The sequence below is a fragment of the Tachyglossus aculeatus genome, chromosome 5 (genome assembly GCF_015852505.1).
Source record: "Tachyglossus aculeatus isolate mTacAcu1 chromosome 5, mTacAcu1.pri, whole genome shotgun sequence".
NCBI lineage: Eukaryota > Metazoa > Chordata > Mammalia > Monotremata > Tachyglossidae > Tachyglossus > Tachyglossus aculeatus.
Window position 1 is genome coordinate 34945899 of NC_052070.1, and position 18404 is coordinate 34964302.

The window sequence follows — 18404 nt, forward strand, 5'->3', positions numbered from 1 at the left end:
GGAAGTCCAAGTTGGCAACATAGAGAAACGGTCCCTACCCAACAGTGGGCTCACAGTCTAGAAGTGTTTAATAAATACTGTGACTACTTCTTCCTGAATGCCACATACCCAGAAAAGTTAAAAGGGAAAATGTAGATATGGGATGTTCCTCAAATGTTTTGTGTATGCGTGTGTGTGTGTGTGTGTGTTTGTAGAAGTGTGTGCGTATTATAGGACACACAGGGAATTTCACTTAACTGTTTCGTGTGTGTGCGTGTGTGTGTGTTATAGGACATAGAGGGGATTTTCCTCAAGTGGTGTGTGTGTGTGTGTACATGTGTGTGTATTATAGGACACATAGGAAATTTTACTCCAGTATTTCGTGTGTGTGTGTGTGGGGGGGGTGTTATAGGACATATAGGGGACTTTCCTCAAGTGGTGTGTGTGTGTGTGTGTGTGTGTGTGTGTGCGGTGTACACACGTGTGTGTGTATTATAGGACACACAGGGAATTTTACTCAAATGTTTCATATGTGTGTATGTGTGTGTGTCTGTGTGTTATAGATCATATAGGGGATTTTCCTCAAGTGGGGTGTGTGTATGTGTGTGTGTGTACATGTGTGCGTGTATTATAGGACACACAGGGAATTGTACTCAAATGTTTCATATGTGCGTATGTGTTATAGGACATGGTAGGGGATTTTCCTCAAGTGGGGTGGGTGTGTGTGTGTGTGTGTGTGTGTGCGTGCGTATTATAGGACACAGGGAAATTCACTCAAATGTTTCACATGTGTGTGTGTGTGTGTGTGTTATAGGACATATAGGGGATTTTCCTCAAGTGGTGTGTGTGTGTGTGTGTGTGTGTGTGTGTGTGTGTGTGTGTGTGTGTGTGTGTGTGTGTATATTATAGGACACATCATAGGGAATTTTACTCAAATGTCTCATATGTGTGTGTGTGTGTGTCTGTGTTATAGGACATATAGGAGATTGTCCTCAAGTGGGGTGTGTGTGTGTGTGTGTGTGTGTGTGTGTGTGTGTGTGTGTGCATATTGTAGGACACATAGGGGATTTTCCTCAAGTGGTGTGTGTGTGTACATGTGTGTGTATTATAGGACACATAGGGAATTTTACTCAAATGTTTCATATGTGTGTATGTGTGTGTCTGTGAGTCTGTGTGTTATAGGACATATGGGGATTTTCCTCAAGTGTGTGTGTGTGTGTGTGTGTGTGTGTGTGTGTGTGTGTGTGTGTACACACACACACACACATACCCAAATTCTGACCTGCCCTTCAGCCTTGTGTCAAAAGCACGGGCTTGGGAGTCAGAGGATCTGGGTTCTAATCCCGGATCTGCCACTTATCTGGGCAAGTCACAACTTCTCTGTGCCTCGGTGACCTCATCTGTAAAATGGGGATTAAAACTGCGAGCCCACGTGGGACAACCTGATTACCTTCTAGCTACCCCAGCGCTTAGAACGGTGGTTGGCACACAATAAGCATTTAACAAGTACCATAATAATTATTAGAGAAGCAGAATGGCTCAGTGGAAAGAGCCCGAACTTGGGAGTCAGAGGTCACGGGTTCGAATCCCAGCTCCGCCACTTGTCAGCTGTGTGACCTTGGGCAGGCCACTTAACTTCTCTGGGCCTCAGTTCCCTCATCTGTCAAATGGGGATGAAGACTGTGAGCCCCATGTGGGACAACCTGATCACCTTGTATCCCCCCAGCACTTAGAACAGGGATTGGCACATAGTAAGCGTTTAACAATTACCATAATCATTATTATTATTATTTTCACTTAAAATGTCATAGGGCAGGTCGGCACTTGGGAACACACTGACATAAAGAGGGAATGACGATGAAAAATCCTTGAGATAATGTCTTGGGTCATGAATATCAAGGCATACTGGGGAAATGTGGTTCCTTTTGTTGATTTTTTCTTCAATCAATCAATCAATCAATCAATCGTATTTATTGAGCGCTTACTGTCCCCCCCACACTTAGAACAGGGGTTGGCACATAGTAAGCGTTTAACAATTACCATAATTATTATTATTATTTTTACTTAAAATGTCATAGGGCAGGTCAGCACTTGGGAACACACTGACACTGACATAAAGAGGGAATGATGATGAAAAATCCTTGAGATAATAATAATAATAATAATAATAATAATAATAATGGCATTTATTAAGCGCTTACTATGTGCAAAGCACTGTTCTAAGCGCTGGGGAGTTTACAAGGTGATCAGGTTGTCCCGCGTGGGGCTCACAGGCTTAATCCCCATTTGACAGATGAGGGAACTGAGGCCCAGAGAAGTGAAGTGACTTGCCCAAGTCACCCAGCTGACAAGTGGCGGAGCCGGGATTTGAACCCATGACCTCTGACTCCAAAGCCCGGGCTCTTTCCACTGAGCCGCGCTGCTTCTCTAATGTCATGGGTCATGAATATCAAGGCATACCGGGGAAATGTGGTTCTTTTTGTTGATTTTTTCTTAAATCAATCAATCGTATTGAGCGCTTACTGTGTGCAGAGCACTGGACTAAGCGGTTGGGAAGTACAAGTTGGCGACATATAGAGACGGTCCCTACCCAACAGTGGGCTCACAGTCTTAAAGGGGGAGACGGAGGACAAAACCAAACATACTAACAAAGTAAAATAAATAGAATAGATATGTACAAGTAAAATAAATAGAGTAATAAATATGTACAAACATATATACGTATATACAGGTGAAAGATACCTTCTCCAGCTTGGGTAACGGGACTACAGGGAGGGGAACAGTTAGAAGTGGGTTCCCTTTCTCTGTCTCTCAATACATATATACGATTTTAAAAATAGTCCCGAAAAGACGGCCTTGTGGGCAGCCTAAGTAGGTGGGAAAATGGGTATCGGATCCTCATTTTCCAGACGAGGGAATGGGGGCACAGAGAGGCACAGTGACTTGCCCAAGGTTACCCAGCAGGAAAGTGGCCCAGCCAGGGTTAGAGCCCAGGTTCTCCGAGTCCAAGGCTTGAGCCTTTTCCACTAGCCCACGTGCCCACTATATAATAATAATGGCATTTATTAAGCGCTTACTATGTGCAAAGCACTGTTCTAAGCGCTGGGGAGTTTACAAGGTGATCAGGTTGTCCCATGTGGGGCTCACAGCTTAATCCCCATTTTCCAGATGAGGGAACTGAGGCCCAGAGAAGTGAAGTGACTTGCCCAAAGTCACCCAGCTGACAAGTGGCGGAGCGGGGATTTGAACCCATGACCTCTGACTCCAAAGCCCGGGCTCTTTCCACTGAGCCACGCTGCTCCTCCACTATATGCCAGTGGTTGACCCCCATCCCCTCCACCTTACCTCCTTCCCCTCCCCACAGCACCTGTATATATGTTTCTATTTCTATTTATTATTCTATTTATTTTATTTGTACGTATTGATTCATTTTATTTTGTTAATTTGTCTTGTTTTGCTGTCTGTCTCCCCCTTCTAGACTGTGAGCCCGCCGTTGGGTCGGGACCGTCTCTATGTGTCGCCAATTTGTACTTCCCAAGCGCTTAGTACAGTGCTCTGCACACAGTAAGCGCTCAATAAATACGATTGATGATGATTCTGCACACAGTAAGCACTCAATAAATACGATTGAATGAATGAAGGAAGGAAGGAGGAGGTAGAACACACAGGAGTCGGGTGGGGCTGGGCAATTTTGACAGCTTTTTCAGCGCTTAGAACAGCATCATCACTGTCATCATCAATCGTATTTATTGAGCGCTTACTGTGTGCAGAGCACTGTACTAAGCGCTTGGGGAGTACAAGCTGGCAACATACAGAGACAGTCCCTACCCAACAGTGGGCTCACAGTCTAAAAGGGGGAGACAGAGAACAAAACCAAACATACTAGCAAAATAAAATAAAATAAAACAGCACATAGTAGGCGTTTAACAACGTTTAAGGGAAGCAGCATGGCTCAGCGGAAAAGAGCCCGGGCTTTGGAGGCAGAGGTCATGGGTTCAAATCCCGGCTCTGCCAGTTGTCAGCTGGGTGACTTTGGGCAAGTCCCTTTCAGACGGTGAGCCCACTGTTGGGTAGGGACTGTCTCTATATGTTGCCAATTTGTATTTCCCAAGCGCTTAGTACAGTGCTCTGCACATAGTAACCGCTCAATAAATACGATTGATGATGATGATGAAGTCACTTCACTTCTCTGGGCCGCAGTTACCTCAACTGGAAAATGGGGATGAAGAGTGTGAGCTCGCCCTGGGACAGCCTTGTAACCTCCCCAGTGCTTAGAACAGTGCTTTGCACATAGTAAGCGCTTAATAAACGCCATTAAAAAAAAAACAAACCAAATACCATCATTATTCCCATTAAGGGAGTACATACACTGGTCCGAATTCACTGCTTTTGGTGGGGGAAAGGGAGGAGATGGGCCGGAGAGAGGGGAGACTGCCCCGGGTGTCCCCAAAGGGATTCTGGCTGCCTTTCCAAATACCTCACGTCGGCATCAAATTGATTCAAGAATTCACTATATTTTTCACGCTGGGTTTCCTGCTCTCGGTGTAACGCAGACAGCTGTTCCGACAGTTTCTGACAGTTCCTTTGACAATGAAGATGCTGAAAGGCAAGGATTTTGCAACTTCAAACCATCAGGAAAACTGACACCTTAATCTGTTGGAACATAAGAACAAACTCTTTGCCATTCCTGGGCTAGGCCGTTGGTTCCGCCTCCCCCCGGCCTTACCTCCTTCCCTTCCCCACAGCACCTGTATATATGTATATATGTTTGTATTTATTACTCTATTGATTTATTTTACTTGTACATATTTATTCTATTTATTTTATTCTGTTAATGTTTTGTTTTGTTGTCTGTCTCCCCCTTCTAGACTGTGAGCCCGCTGTTGGGTAGGGACCGTCTCTATATGTTGCCAACTTGTACTTCCCAAGCGCTTAGTACAGTGCTCTGCACACAGTAAGCGCTCAATAAATACGATTGATGATGATGATGATGTTGGCTCCTCCCCTTCCCCACAGCACCTGTATATATGCATATATGTTCGTATTTATAACTCTATTTATTTTACTTGTACATATTTATTCTATTTATTTTATTCTGTTAATATGTTTTGTTTTGTTCTCTGTCTCCCCCTTCCAGACTGTGAGCCCACTGTTGGCTCCTTCCCTTCCCCACAGCAGCTGTATATATGTATATATGTTTGTACGTATTTATTACTCTATTTATTTTACTTGTACATATTTATTCTATTTATTTTATTCTGTTAATATGTTATGTTTTGTTCTCTGTCTCCCCCTTCTAGATTGTGTAAATTTGTACATATTTATTACTCCATTTATTTATTTATTTATTTTACTTGTACATATCTATTCTATTTATTTTATTTTGTTAGTATGTTTGGTTTTGTTCTCTGTCTCCCCCTTTTAGACTGTGAGCCCACTGTTGGGTAGGGACTGTCTCTATATGTTGCCAATTTGTACTTCCCAAGCGCTTAGTACAGTGCTCTGCACATAGTAAGCACTCAATAAATACGATTGATGATGATGATGATGTGAGCCCACTGTTGGCTCCTTCCCTTCCCCACAGCACCTGTATATATGTATACATGTTTGTACGTATTTATCACTCTATTTATTTATTTATTTTACTTGTACATATTTATTCTGTTTATTTTATTCTGTTACTATGTTTTGTTTGGTTCTCTGTCTCCCCCTTCTAGACTGTGAGCCCGCTGTTGGCTCCTTCCCTTCCCCACAGCACCTGCATATATGTATATATGTTTGTATGGATTTATCACTCTATTTTACTTGTACATATTTATTCTATTTATTTTATTCTGTTAATATGTTTTGTTTTGTTGTCTGTCTCCCCCTTCTAGACTGTGAGCCCACTGTTGGCTCCTTCCCTTCCCCACAGCACCTGTATATATGTTTGTACGGATTTATTACTCTATTTATTTTACTTGTACATATTTATTCTATTTATTTTATTCTGTTAATATGTTTTGTTTTGTTCTCTGTTTCCCCCTTCTAGACTGTGAGCCCACTGTTGGCTCCTTCCCTTCCCCACAGCATCTCTCTATATATGTATATACGTTTGTACAGATTTATTACTCTATTTATTTATTTTACTTGTACATATTTATTCCATTTATTTTATTCTGTTAATATGTTTTGTTTGGTTCTCTGTCTCCCCCTTCTAGACTGTGAGCCCACTGTTGGCTCCCTCCCTTCCCCACAGCACCTGTATATATGTTTGTACGTATTTATTACTCTATTTATTTTACTTGTACATATTTATTCTATTTATTTTATTCTGTTAATATGTTTTGTTTGGTTCTCTGTCTCCCCCTTCTAGCCCATGAGCCCGCTGGTGGGTAGGGACCGTCTCTATCTGTTGCCAACTTGGACTTCCCAAGTGTTTAGTACAGTGCTCTGCACACAGTAAGCGCTCAATAAATACGATTGAATGAATGAATGAATGAATGACGGTGACGGTGGGCAAGGGATACTAGGAGGAACTTTATGATGGTAACTTTCCCGGCCAACCACCCAATGATTAGAGAGTTACCACCTAACAGCCCTAACCTTTTCCTCTTTGTCACAAACTTTCCGTCTAGCGATTCGTTACGTACCCCTCGCCTACAAATCTATCTAACTCCCACCCGGAATCTAACGATATTCTGGTCTGTCGATGGTACCAAATTTCAAATGTTCACCCCTGTTGAGGAAGAAGAATTTCTTTCGGTTGGTTTTGCGTTTACCACCTTCGGCCTCAATCAGGCTCAGTGGAACGAGCCCGGGCTTTGGGGTCAGGGGGTCATGGGTTCAAATCCCGGCTCCGCCACTTGTCAGCTGTGGGACTTTGTGAAAGTCACTTCACTTCTCTGTGCCTCAGTTCCCTCATCTGTAAAATGGGGCTTAAGACTGTGAGCCCCACGTGGGACAACCTGATCACCTTGTATCCCCACCCAGGGCTTAGAACAGTGCTTCGCACAAAGTAAGCGCTTAACAAATGCCATTATTATTATTATTATTATCATCCCAGGGCCTTGCTATTGTGGGATATGTTGACCAACTATTCTGTGTTCACCCAACCCACCCTCACTCCCTGATTTTGGACCCTTCAATCTGGGATCCTCTTAGTCTTTGTTTTCCCAGATTGAGGAATCTGAATCTTTTAATCCATCCTCAGGGGATCGCCCTGACCCGCCTGGTAACCATTCTCTGTAATCGATCAATCAATCAATGGTACTTATCGAGCACTTACTATGTAGAGAGCACCGTACTAAGCACTTGGGAGAGTACAGTACAACAAAATTAGCAGACGTGATCCCTGACCATAACCAACTTACCTTCTCTGTGCTTCAGTTACCTCATCTGCAAAATGGGGGTTAAGATTGTGAGCCCCATGTGGGACAGGGACCGTGTCCGACCTGATCAGCTAATATCCACCAAAGATCGTAATACAGGGCTTGGCACATTGGAAATGCCTAACAAATACATTAAAAAAACAAACAAAAAAAAAACCCAAAACCCACTTCAGCTCTTAAAGAATGACAAAAACGAGAATGATTTCGTAGTCTTACCTCATCAGATATTTTCTTTTCATCTTCTAACTCTTGAAGTAGGGCCTGATGTTCTTTGATTTGCAAGTGCTGGTTAGCGACAGTCTGTTCCAAGAGAGTCTCTCTGTCACGTAAGATTTGTATTTGTTGCTGAAGTGTCTGTACAGTCTGATCAAGGAATTTCCTAAGAGCAGATTAAAGCAATAAAATGATTCTACATCTATCCCACTTCAAAACTCTGTTCTATTGAGCTCTCCCAAGCGCTCAGTAGAGTGCTCTGCACATAGTAAGCGCTCAATAAATACCACTGATTGATTGAAAACACCCACCATTCCCTTCCACACTGAAATCTTGGTAGAAGCTACTGAAATTTCCTCTCAGGCCTCCATCTCCAACTCACCTCTTTCCTTCCCATCTCTTGCTCTGAAACCACACTCAGTATCACCGTGGCTCCTCCCAACACTATATTTCCTGTTTCTGTACAACCCCAGCAAATTTCCCTTAGTAAATATATTTCCCTCCAAACCCATGTTCCCTTCAAGTGCTTAGTACAGTGCTCTGCACATAGTAAGCGCTCAATAAATACGATTGATGATGAATTTCCTACTAAAACTAGCCCATTTTTCTGCCTGGCTCCTTCCCCTTTTCTGGTAGAGGGACTATATGTAACCCAGGGAGGGAGACCCACACAAGTCTGGCAATGCTCTAAAATCCCCATCTGCCCCACCCTCAAAGGGGTATTCATTCAATCATATTCAATCATATTTATTGAGCGCTTACTGTGTGCAGGGCACTGTACTAAGCGCTTGGGAAGTACAAGTTGGCAACATCTAGAGACGGTCCCTACCCGACAGCGGGCTCACAGTCTAGAAGGGGGAGACAGACAACAAAACAAAACATATAAACCAAATAAAATAAATAGAATAAATATGTACAAGTAAAATAAAGTAATAAATCTGTGCAAACATATATACATATATACAGGTGCTATGGGTATGTAGCCACTCCCTTCTCCACACTGCTACACTTGAGGTAAGGAGGGAGAGAAGCAGCGTGACTCAATGAAAAGAGCCCGGGCTTGGGAATCAGAGGTCACGGGTTCAAATCCAGCTCTGCCAATTGTCAGCTGTGTGACTTTGGGCAAGTCACTTCACTTCTCTGGGCCTCAGTTCCCTCACCTGTCAAATGGGGATTAAGACTGTGAGCCCCATGTGGGACAACCTGATCGCCTTGTATCCTCCCCGGCGCTTAGAACAGTGCTTTGCACATGGTAAGCGCTTAACAAATGCCATCATTTTTTGTTTATATAAGAATCAGGGTGCACCCTAACTGCTGAGAGTCAGAGGATCTGAGTTCAAATCCCTGTTCTGCCTGCTGTGTTACTTTGGTCAAGTCACTTAACTTCTCTGCGTCTCCGTTCCCTCATCTCCCAGATGCAGATTTCAATCAGTCAATCAATTAATGGTATTTAACTTCTCCGCGTCTCAGTTCCCTCATCTCCCAAATGCAGAGTCAATCAGTCGGTCAATTACTGGTATTTACTGAGCACTTACTATGTGCAGAACATTGTACTGAGCAATTGGAAGAGTACAATGCAACAGAATTAACAGGCACGTTCCCTGCCCATGATGAGCTTACAGTCCAGAGGGTTCAAAACCTGTTCAACAGGATCCCCGTTCTAGACCGTGAGCCCGTTGTTGGTAGGGATTGTCTCTATCTGCTGCCAAATAGAAGCAGTGTGGCTCAGTGGAAAAGAGCCCGGGCTTTGGTGTCAGAGGTCATGGGTTCAAATCCCCGCTCCGCCACTTGTCCGCTGTGTGACTTTGGGCAAGTCACTTCACTTCTCTGTGCCTCAGTTCCCTCATCTGACAAATGGGGATTAAGACTGTGAGCCCCCCGTGGGACAACCTGATCACCTTGTAACCTCCCCAGCGCTTAGAACAGTGCTTTGCACATAATAAGCACTTAATAAATGTCATCATCATCAAATTGTACTTTCCAAATGCTTGGTACAGTGCTCTGCACACAGTAAGTGCTCAATAAATACGATTGACTGAATGAATTAATGAAGGATTCAATACCTGCTCTCCCTCCTGCTAAGAGTTTGAGCTCTCTAAGGGACCTAATTATTTTGTATCCACCTCCGCATATAGTAAATAAGCACTTAACACATACACGATTATCATTATTATTATATTGTAGTAATAATTATGGTACTTGTTAAGCACTTACTATATGCCAGGTACTTTTCTAAGCATTGGGCTAGATATAAGGTAATCAGGTTGGACACAGTCCCTGTTTTAGATGGGGCTCACAATCTTAATCCCCTTTTTAGAGGTAAGGGAGGTGCAGAGAAGTGACGTGACTTGCCCAAGGTCAAAGGGCAGATATGTGGCAGAGCCTGGATTAGAACTCAGGTCCTTTAGACTCTTTTAGACTGTGAGCCCCCCTTTAAGACTGTCAGCCCCCGCTTTTAGACTGTGAGCCCACTGTTGGGTAGGGCCTGTCTCTATATGTTGCCAACTTGTACTTCCCATGCGCTTAGTACAGTGCTCTGCACACAGTAAGCGCTCAATAAATACGATTGATTGATTGATTGATTGATTGACTCCAAGGCCCAGGCTCTACCCACTGGGCCAGAAGGAGTAGTAGTAATAGTAGTAGTGTGGCTCAGTGGAAAGAGCCCGGGCTTGGGAGTCGGAGGTCATGGGTTCGAATCCCGGCTCTGCCACTTGTCAGCTGGGCGGCCGTGGGCAAGTCACTTCACTTCTCTGGGCCTCAGTTCCCTCATCTGTAAAATGGGGATTAAGACTGTGAGCCCCACGTGGGACAACCTTGATCACCTTGTATCCCCCCCCCCCAGCGCTTAGAACAGTGCTTGGCACAGAGAAAGCGTTTAACAAATACCACCATTATTATTATTAGTCGTAGTAGTCCCCCTTCTAGACTGTGAGCCCGCTGTTGGGTAGGGACCATCTCTAGATGTTGCCAACTTGGACGTCCCAAGCGCTTAGTACAGTGCCCTGCACACAGTAAGCGCTCAATAAATACAACTGAATGAATGAATGACTAGTAGTAAGGCATAGGAGCCAAGAAGGAGGAAAGGCAAATAAGATACCCATCCATGTCAGTTCTCGCTCCCTCCAAAGTCAATCCATTTCTGCTTGTCCCGTTCCGTGGGTTGGAAGTATCGGTATCTTCCCAGATTTGCCCCATACACCCATCATCATCATCAATCGTATTTATTGAGCGCTTACTGTGTGCAGAGCACTGTACTAAGCGCTTGGGAAGTATAAGTTGGCAACATATAGAGACGGTCCCTACCCAACAGTGGGCACCCACAGCTGATGTCACTAATACTTCCCGAGTTCGAAACGCTAGGGAATTTGATTTCCTAGAATTCGGTGGCTTTCTTTCCCCCGGAAAATGAAAACCGCTCCTCAGTACCTTTGTTGTTGTTCTTCCTCATAGCGCTGCTTGAATTTTTCTTCGTTTTCTTTTGCCTCGTTCATTTTTTCCACTAGTTGATTCTTTTCCGCTTCGACACGGCTGAGCTTTTGCAGAGAATCTTGCAGGTTCTGCTGCAGCTCCAAACCCTGGAGTGAAAAAAAATCATTGCGAATGAAACGGTAAGCATATACATATACAGCATATATAAATATCAGGCAAAACGAAACATATTAACGAAATAAAATAAATAGAATAGATATGTACAAGTAAAATAAATAAATAAATAAATAGAGTAATAAACATGTACAAACATATATACATATATACAGTATATATAAATATCAGGCAAAACCAAACATATTAACAAAATAAAATAAATAGAATAGATATGTACAAGTAAAATAAAATAAAGCCAGGCAGATCCTGGGAAAGTAATTCTAACGCTACAATGATGCACTTTTGACTCAACATCCGGAGTAGTACGATTTTCTTTATCTTAGGCCTAAAATATATTTTTTTAAAGTTTCATTTCAAAGGTATAAGTGTTCCCTCAGTTGACACCTCCCTAAGTTAACGGCTATGTGCAAATATCAATCCATCAATCGTATTTATTGAGCGCTTACTGTGTGCAGAGCACTGTACTAAGCGCCTGGGAAGTACAAGTTAGCAACATATAGAGACGGTCCCGACCCAACAGTGGGCTCACAGTCTAGAAGGGGGAGGCAGAGAACAAAACATATTAACAAAATAAAATAAATAGAATAGATATGTACAAGTAAAATAAATAAATAAATAGAGTAATAAATATGTACAAACATATATACACATATACAGTATATATAAATATCAGGCAAAACAAAACATATTAATGAAATAAAATAAATAGAATAGATATGTACAAGTAAAATAAATAAATAAATAAATAGAGTAATAAATATGTACAAACGTATACATATATACAGCATATATAAATATCGGGCAAAACAAAACATATTAACAAAGTAAAATAAATAGAATAGATATGTACAAGTAAAATAAATAAATAAATAAATAGAGTAATAAATATGTACAAACATCACATATACAGTATATATAAATATCAGGCAAAACAAAACATATTAACGAAATAAAATAAATAGAATAGATATGTACAAGTAAAATAAATAAATAGAGTAATAAATATGCACAAACATATATACATATATACAGTATATATAAATACCAGGCAAAACATATTAACGAAATAAAATAAATAGACTAGATATGTACAAGTAAAATAAATAAATAAATGGAGTAATAAATATGTACAAACATATATACATATATACAGCATATATCAATATCAGGCAAAACCAAACATATTAACGAAATAAAATAGATAGACTAGATATGTACAAGCAAAATAAATAAATAAATAAATAGAGTAATAAATATGTACAAACATATATACCTATATACAGCATATATAAATATCAGGCAAAACCAAACATATTAACGAAATAAAATAAATAGAATAGATAGGTACAAGTAAAATAAATAAATAAATAGATAGAGTAATAAATATGTACAAACATATATACCTATATACAGCATATATAAATATCAGGCCAAACCAAACATATTAACAAAATAAAATAAATAAAATAGATATGTACTAGTAAAATAAATAAATAAATAGAGTAATAAATATGTACAAACATATATACCTATATACAGTATATATAAATATCAGGCCAAACAAAACATATTAACAAAATAAAATAAATAGAATAGATATGAACAAGTAAAATAAATAAATAAATAGAGTAATAAATATGTACAAACATATATACAGCATATATAAATATCAGGCAAAACAAAACATATTAACGAAATAAAATAAATAGAATAGATATATACAAGTAAAATGAATAAATGAATAAATAAATAAATAGAGTAATAAATATGTACAAACATATATACCTATATGCAGTATATATAAATATCAGGCCAAACAAAACATATTAACGAAATAAAATAAATAGAATAGATATGTACAAGTAAAATAAATAAATAAATAGAGTAATAAATATGTACAAACATATATACATATATACAGTAGATATAAATATCAGGCAAAACCAAACATATTAACGAAATAAAATAAATAGAATAGATATGTACTAGTAAAATAAATAAATAAATAGAGTAATAAATATGTACAAACATATATACATATATACAGTAGATATAAATATCAGGCCAAACAAAACATATTAACAAAATAAAATAAATAGAATAGATATGTACAAGCAAAATAAATAGAGTAATAAATATGTACAAACATATATACCTATATACAGTACATATAAATATCAGGCAAACCCAAACATATTAACGAAATAAAATAAAAAGAATAGATATGTACAAGTAAAATAAATAAATAAATAAATAGAGTAATAAATATGTACAAACATATATACCTATATACAGTATATATAAATATCAGGCCAAACCAAACATATTAACGAAATAAAATAAAAAGAATAGATATGTACAAGCAAAATAAATAAATAAATAAATAAATAAATAAATAAATGAATAAATAAATAGACTAATAAATATGTACAAAGATATATACAGTATATATACAGTATATATATCAGGCACGATCGCAACCACCAGACGATCTCTTTTTTCTCACAGGACGCCGGGCCCCACGGGTCAAGCCGGCCTTCGGCCCATCTGGAATAGCTGAGGCAGTATTTGTTAAGCGCTCACTACGCGCCAGGCGCTGTACTAAGAGCACCTAGAGGCGTCTTTACCTTTTGCTCCGCGTCGGCAAGTCTAGCTTTCTCTTGAGAAAGATGCTCTCCCAGGTCGTTCTGGGATTCACTTTTCTCGCTTTGCTTCCGAACCTCGAGTTCCAGCTCCCGCACCTTTTCCCGACAGTGCTCCCACTCGCCTGTGAGGGAAGAATACATCTTTGCACTTTCTGATAACTCCAGCTGGGCCTGCTTCAATTCTGCTTTGACCTAAAGTTACGAAAAAGAACAAAGTTCATCTATAAATTGACTGGGAAAGTCACGCCCTGCCCGATTAAGGGAACTTCAGCAGTATGGACCCTCACCCTCCCATTGGGACGGGGTAAAACCAGTCAATCAATCAGTCGTATTTATTAATAATGGCATTTATTAAGCGCTTACTATGTGCAAGGCACTGTTCCAAGCCCTGGGGAGGTTACAAGGTGATCAGGTTGTCCCACGGGGGGCTCCCAGCCTTCCTCCCCATTTTCCAGATGAGGGAACTGAGGCCCAGAGAAGTGAAGTGACTTGGCCAAAGTCACCCAGCTGACGATTGGCGGAGCCGGGATTTGAACCCATGACCTCTGACTCCAAAGCCCGGGCTCTTTCCACTGAGCCACGCTGCTTCTCACAAGGAGCGCTTACTGTGTGCAGGGCACTGTACTAAGCGCTTGGGAAGGACAAGTTGGCAACGTGAGTCGTCATAAGCGTACGCCTCTGTAATCTTATGCTCCTGGACCTGTACCCTTTAAGCCCTTGATAGTTACATAGGGTACTTATGCTCATTTCTTTAAATTAATTCATTTATTTTCACGTCTGTCTTCCCCTCTAGACTGTAAGCTCCTTGTGGGCAGGGAATAATAATGACGGTATTTGTTAAGCGCTTACTATGTGCAAAGCACTGTTCTATGTGACTACCACCCCTGTTCAACTGTCCTCTCCCAAGCATCATGAGAAGCAGCGTGGCTCAGTGGAAAGAGCCCGGGCTTGGGAGTCAGAGGTCACGGGTTCTAATCCCGCCTCCGTCACTTGTCAGCTTCACTCCGTCACTTCACTTCTCTGGGCCTCAGTTACCTCATCTGTAAAATGGGGATTAAGATAGTGAGCCCCACGTGGGACGACCTGATTACCCTGTATCTCCCCCAGAGCTTAGAACAGTGCTTGGCACATAGTAAGCGCTTAATAAATACCATTATTAGTAGTAGTAGTGCAGCGCTCTGCACACAGTGAGTGCTCAATAGATATCACTGATTGATTGATTGATTGATTATGGACTAGTGGAAAGAGCAATGGCCTGGGGGGTCAGAAAACCGTGAGTTCTAGTTCCGACTCGGCCACTTTTTTTTGTGCGGTATCTGTGAAGCGCTTACTCTGTGCCGCACACTGTACTAAGTGCTTGGGTAGATACAAGGTTGGCTCCAGTCCATCTCCCACATGGGGCTCCACATCTTAATCCCCATTGTACAGATGAGGTAACCGAGGCACGGAGAAGTCAATCAATCAATCGTATTTACTGAGCGCTTACTGTGCGCAGAGCACTGTACTAAGCGCTTGGGAAGTACAAGTTGGCAGCATACAGAGACGGTCCCTACCCAATGACTTGCCCAAGTTCACCCAGAAGAAAAGTGATGGAGGCAGGATTAGAACTCTTTCCACTAGAGAAGCAGCGTGGCTCAGTGGAAAGAGCCTGGGCTTGGGAGTTAGAGGTCACGGGTTCGAATCCCGGCTCCGCCACTTGTCAGCTGGGTGACCTTGGGCAAGCCACTTCACTGCTCTGGGCCTCAGTTCCCTCATCTGTCAAATGGGGATGAAGACTGTGAGCCCCACGTGGGACAACCAGATTATCTTGCATAATAATGTTGGTATTTGTTAAGCGCTTACTATGTGCAAAGCACTGTTCTAAGCGCTGGGGTAGGTACAAGGTGTATCCCTCAGGCGTGCTAGGCACATAGTAAGCGCTTAACAAATACCATCATTATTATTAGCATCATTATTATTATCTTTTAGACTGTGAGCCCACTGTTGGGTAGGGACCAAATATGTTGCCAACTTGTACTTCCCAAGCGCTTAGTACAGTGCTCTGCACACAGTAAGCGCTCAATAAATACGATTGATTATTAGGACACAATGCTTCTCAAATACTGCTTAATAAATACCACGACTATTATTCTTATTACGCTTAGCTACAAGGAGAGCATTGTGACCTTGGAGAGAGTCATTTCAGTGGCATTAAGAGGCTGAAAAAGCAGTCTGGAGAAGGTAGGTGAGATACTCTGTGGGGAGGAAATTAAGACAGTGGATGTATACACCAGGAATAATAATAATAATAATGATGATGGCATTTGTTAAGCGCTTACTATGTGCATGTATACAACGCACCCCAAGAGTTTGGTTAGGAATAATAACAATAATAATGATGATGGCATTTGTTAAGCGCTTACTATGTGCAGAGCACTGTTCTAAGCGCTGGGGGGGATATAAGGTGATCAAGTTGCCCCATGTGGGGCTCACAATCTTAATCCCCATTTTACAGATGAGGTCACTGGGGCTCACAATCTTAATCCCCATTTTACAGATGAGGTCACTGAGGCTCAGAGAAGTCAGGAATGTGAGCAGGGAGACAGGTGATAGCTGGAAGAGGACCGCGGGATGGAGAGAGGACCTTTTTAAAATGGGGGAGACACGGGGGTTGAAGGCTGAGGGGAAAGAGCTGTTGGAGAGCGCGAGATTAAAGATGGAGGTGAAGGCAAGAGGGACGGGAGGACTAAGAGATTTTAGGGGGTAGAGCTGAGGGGAAAGGGCAGGGACGCAGGTCCCGGGGTGGAATTAAGGAGCAGGTAGAAGACCACTTCTTGGGAGAGAGCTAGGACGTCCATGCTTGGGCAAATTAATTAATTCATTCATTCATTCAATCGTATTTATTGAGCGCCTACTGTGTGCAGAGCACTGGACAAAGCGCTTGGGAAGTCCAAGTTGGCAACATATAGAGACGGTCCCTACCCAGAAGCGGGCTCGCAGTCTAGAAGGGGGAGACAGACAACAAAGCAAAACATATTAACAAAATAAAATAAATAGAATAACTATGTACAAATAAAATAAATAGAGTAATAAATATGTACAAACATAGATACATATAAATATACGGAACGCTTCACGAATTTGCGTGTCATTACTACATGCCAAGTACCGTTCTAAGCGCTGGGGGAGATACAGGGTGATCAGGTTGGCCCACGGGGGGCTCACAGTCTTCACCCCCATTTTCCAGATGAGGGAAGTGAGGCCCAGAGAAGTGTAGTGACTTGCCCGAAGTCACACAGCAGACAAGTGGCGGAGCCGGGATTTGAACCACTTAACTTTTCTATGTCTCAGTTTCCCCCTGCAGTAAGATGGAACAAGATATCCATTCTTTCTCTCAGACTGTAACCCTCACGTGGGACAGGGACTGTGTCCAATCTGATTTTCTTACATCTATCCTAGTTTTCAGCTCAATTCTTGGGACCTAGCAAGCACTTAATAAATGCTGTTATTATGCATTTATGTTATAATATATTTATATTATATTATATTATATTTATATTATATTATGTTATTGTATTATATTATTTTATAATATATTTATATTATAAATATATGCTTAATAAATGTCATTCTTACTGCTGTTATTACATCTTTTGGTGATCCCTGGGTAGAACCTAATCAGGCAAATACTCTTATCACCTTCAAACTCAGCAACGCTTGGACAACGGTATTTACCGTGTATTTACTAAGCGCAGAACACTGAGAGCTTGGGAGAGTACAACAGGTTGGTAGGCAGCAGCGTGGCTCAGTGGAAAGAGCTCGGGCTTTGGAGTCAGAGGTCATGGGTTCAAATCCCGCCTCCTCCAACTGTCAGCTCGGTGACTTCGGGCAGGTCACTTCACTTCTCTGGGTCTCAGTTCCCTCATCTGTAAAATGGGGATTAAGACTGTGAGCCCCCCGTGGGACAACCTGATCACCTTGTAACCTTCCCAGCACTTAGCACAGTGCTTTGAACATAGTAAGCGCTTAATAAATGCCATCATTATTATTATTATTAAGCACGTTCCCTGCCCACAACAAGCTAACGGTCTAGACGGTGAGATGGATGTCAAGGTAAATAATTTAATATATAATTTACAGATGTGTACATAAGTGCTGTGCAGTTGACGGGGTGAATATCAAATGCCAAAAAGTCACAGATCCAAGTGCAGAGATGACGATGATGATAATAATAATAATAATCATCATCATGGTATTCGTTAAGCGCTTTGTGCCAGGCACTGTATTAAGCACTGGGGCGGAAACAAGCAAATCAGGTTGGACACAGTCCCTGTCCCACATAGGGCTCACTGTCCCAATCCCCATTTTAAAGATTGGGTAACTGAGGCACAGAGAATAATAATAATAATAATGGTAAGTTTTCAAGCACTTGCTATGTGCCAAACACTGATCTAAATACTGGCATAAATACGGGGTAATCAGGGTGTCCCACGTGGGGCTCACAGTCTTAATTCCCATTTTACAGATGAGGGAACTGAAGAAAAGAGAATAATAATAATTACTGTGGTATTTGTTAAGCACTTACTATGTACCAAACACTGTTCAAAGT

General features: G+C 41.3%; 1 protein-coding gene across 1 annotated transcript in view; it reads right to left on the minus strand.

The window, feature by feature from the left end:
- CCDC30 (coiled-coil domain containing 30) overlaps positions 1 to 18404 on the minus strand; it is a 145734-nt gene that overhangs the window by 17696 nt on the left and 109634 nt on the right. The window contains exons 18-21 of the mRNA XM_038746187.1: positions 13799 to 14008; positions 10992 to 11140; positions 7566 to 7728; positions 4457 to 4578 (exon numbers count right to left, since the gene is read on the minus strand). Of these exons, the coding sequence (XP_038602115.1) occupies positions 4457 to 4578; positions 7566 to 7728; positions 10992 to 11140; positions 13799 to 14008 (644 nt within the window). The remainder of the gene's footprint in view (positions 1 to 4456; positions 4579 to 7565; positions 7729 to 10991; positions 11141 to 13798; positions 14009 to 18404) is intronic.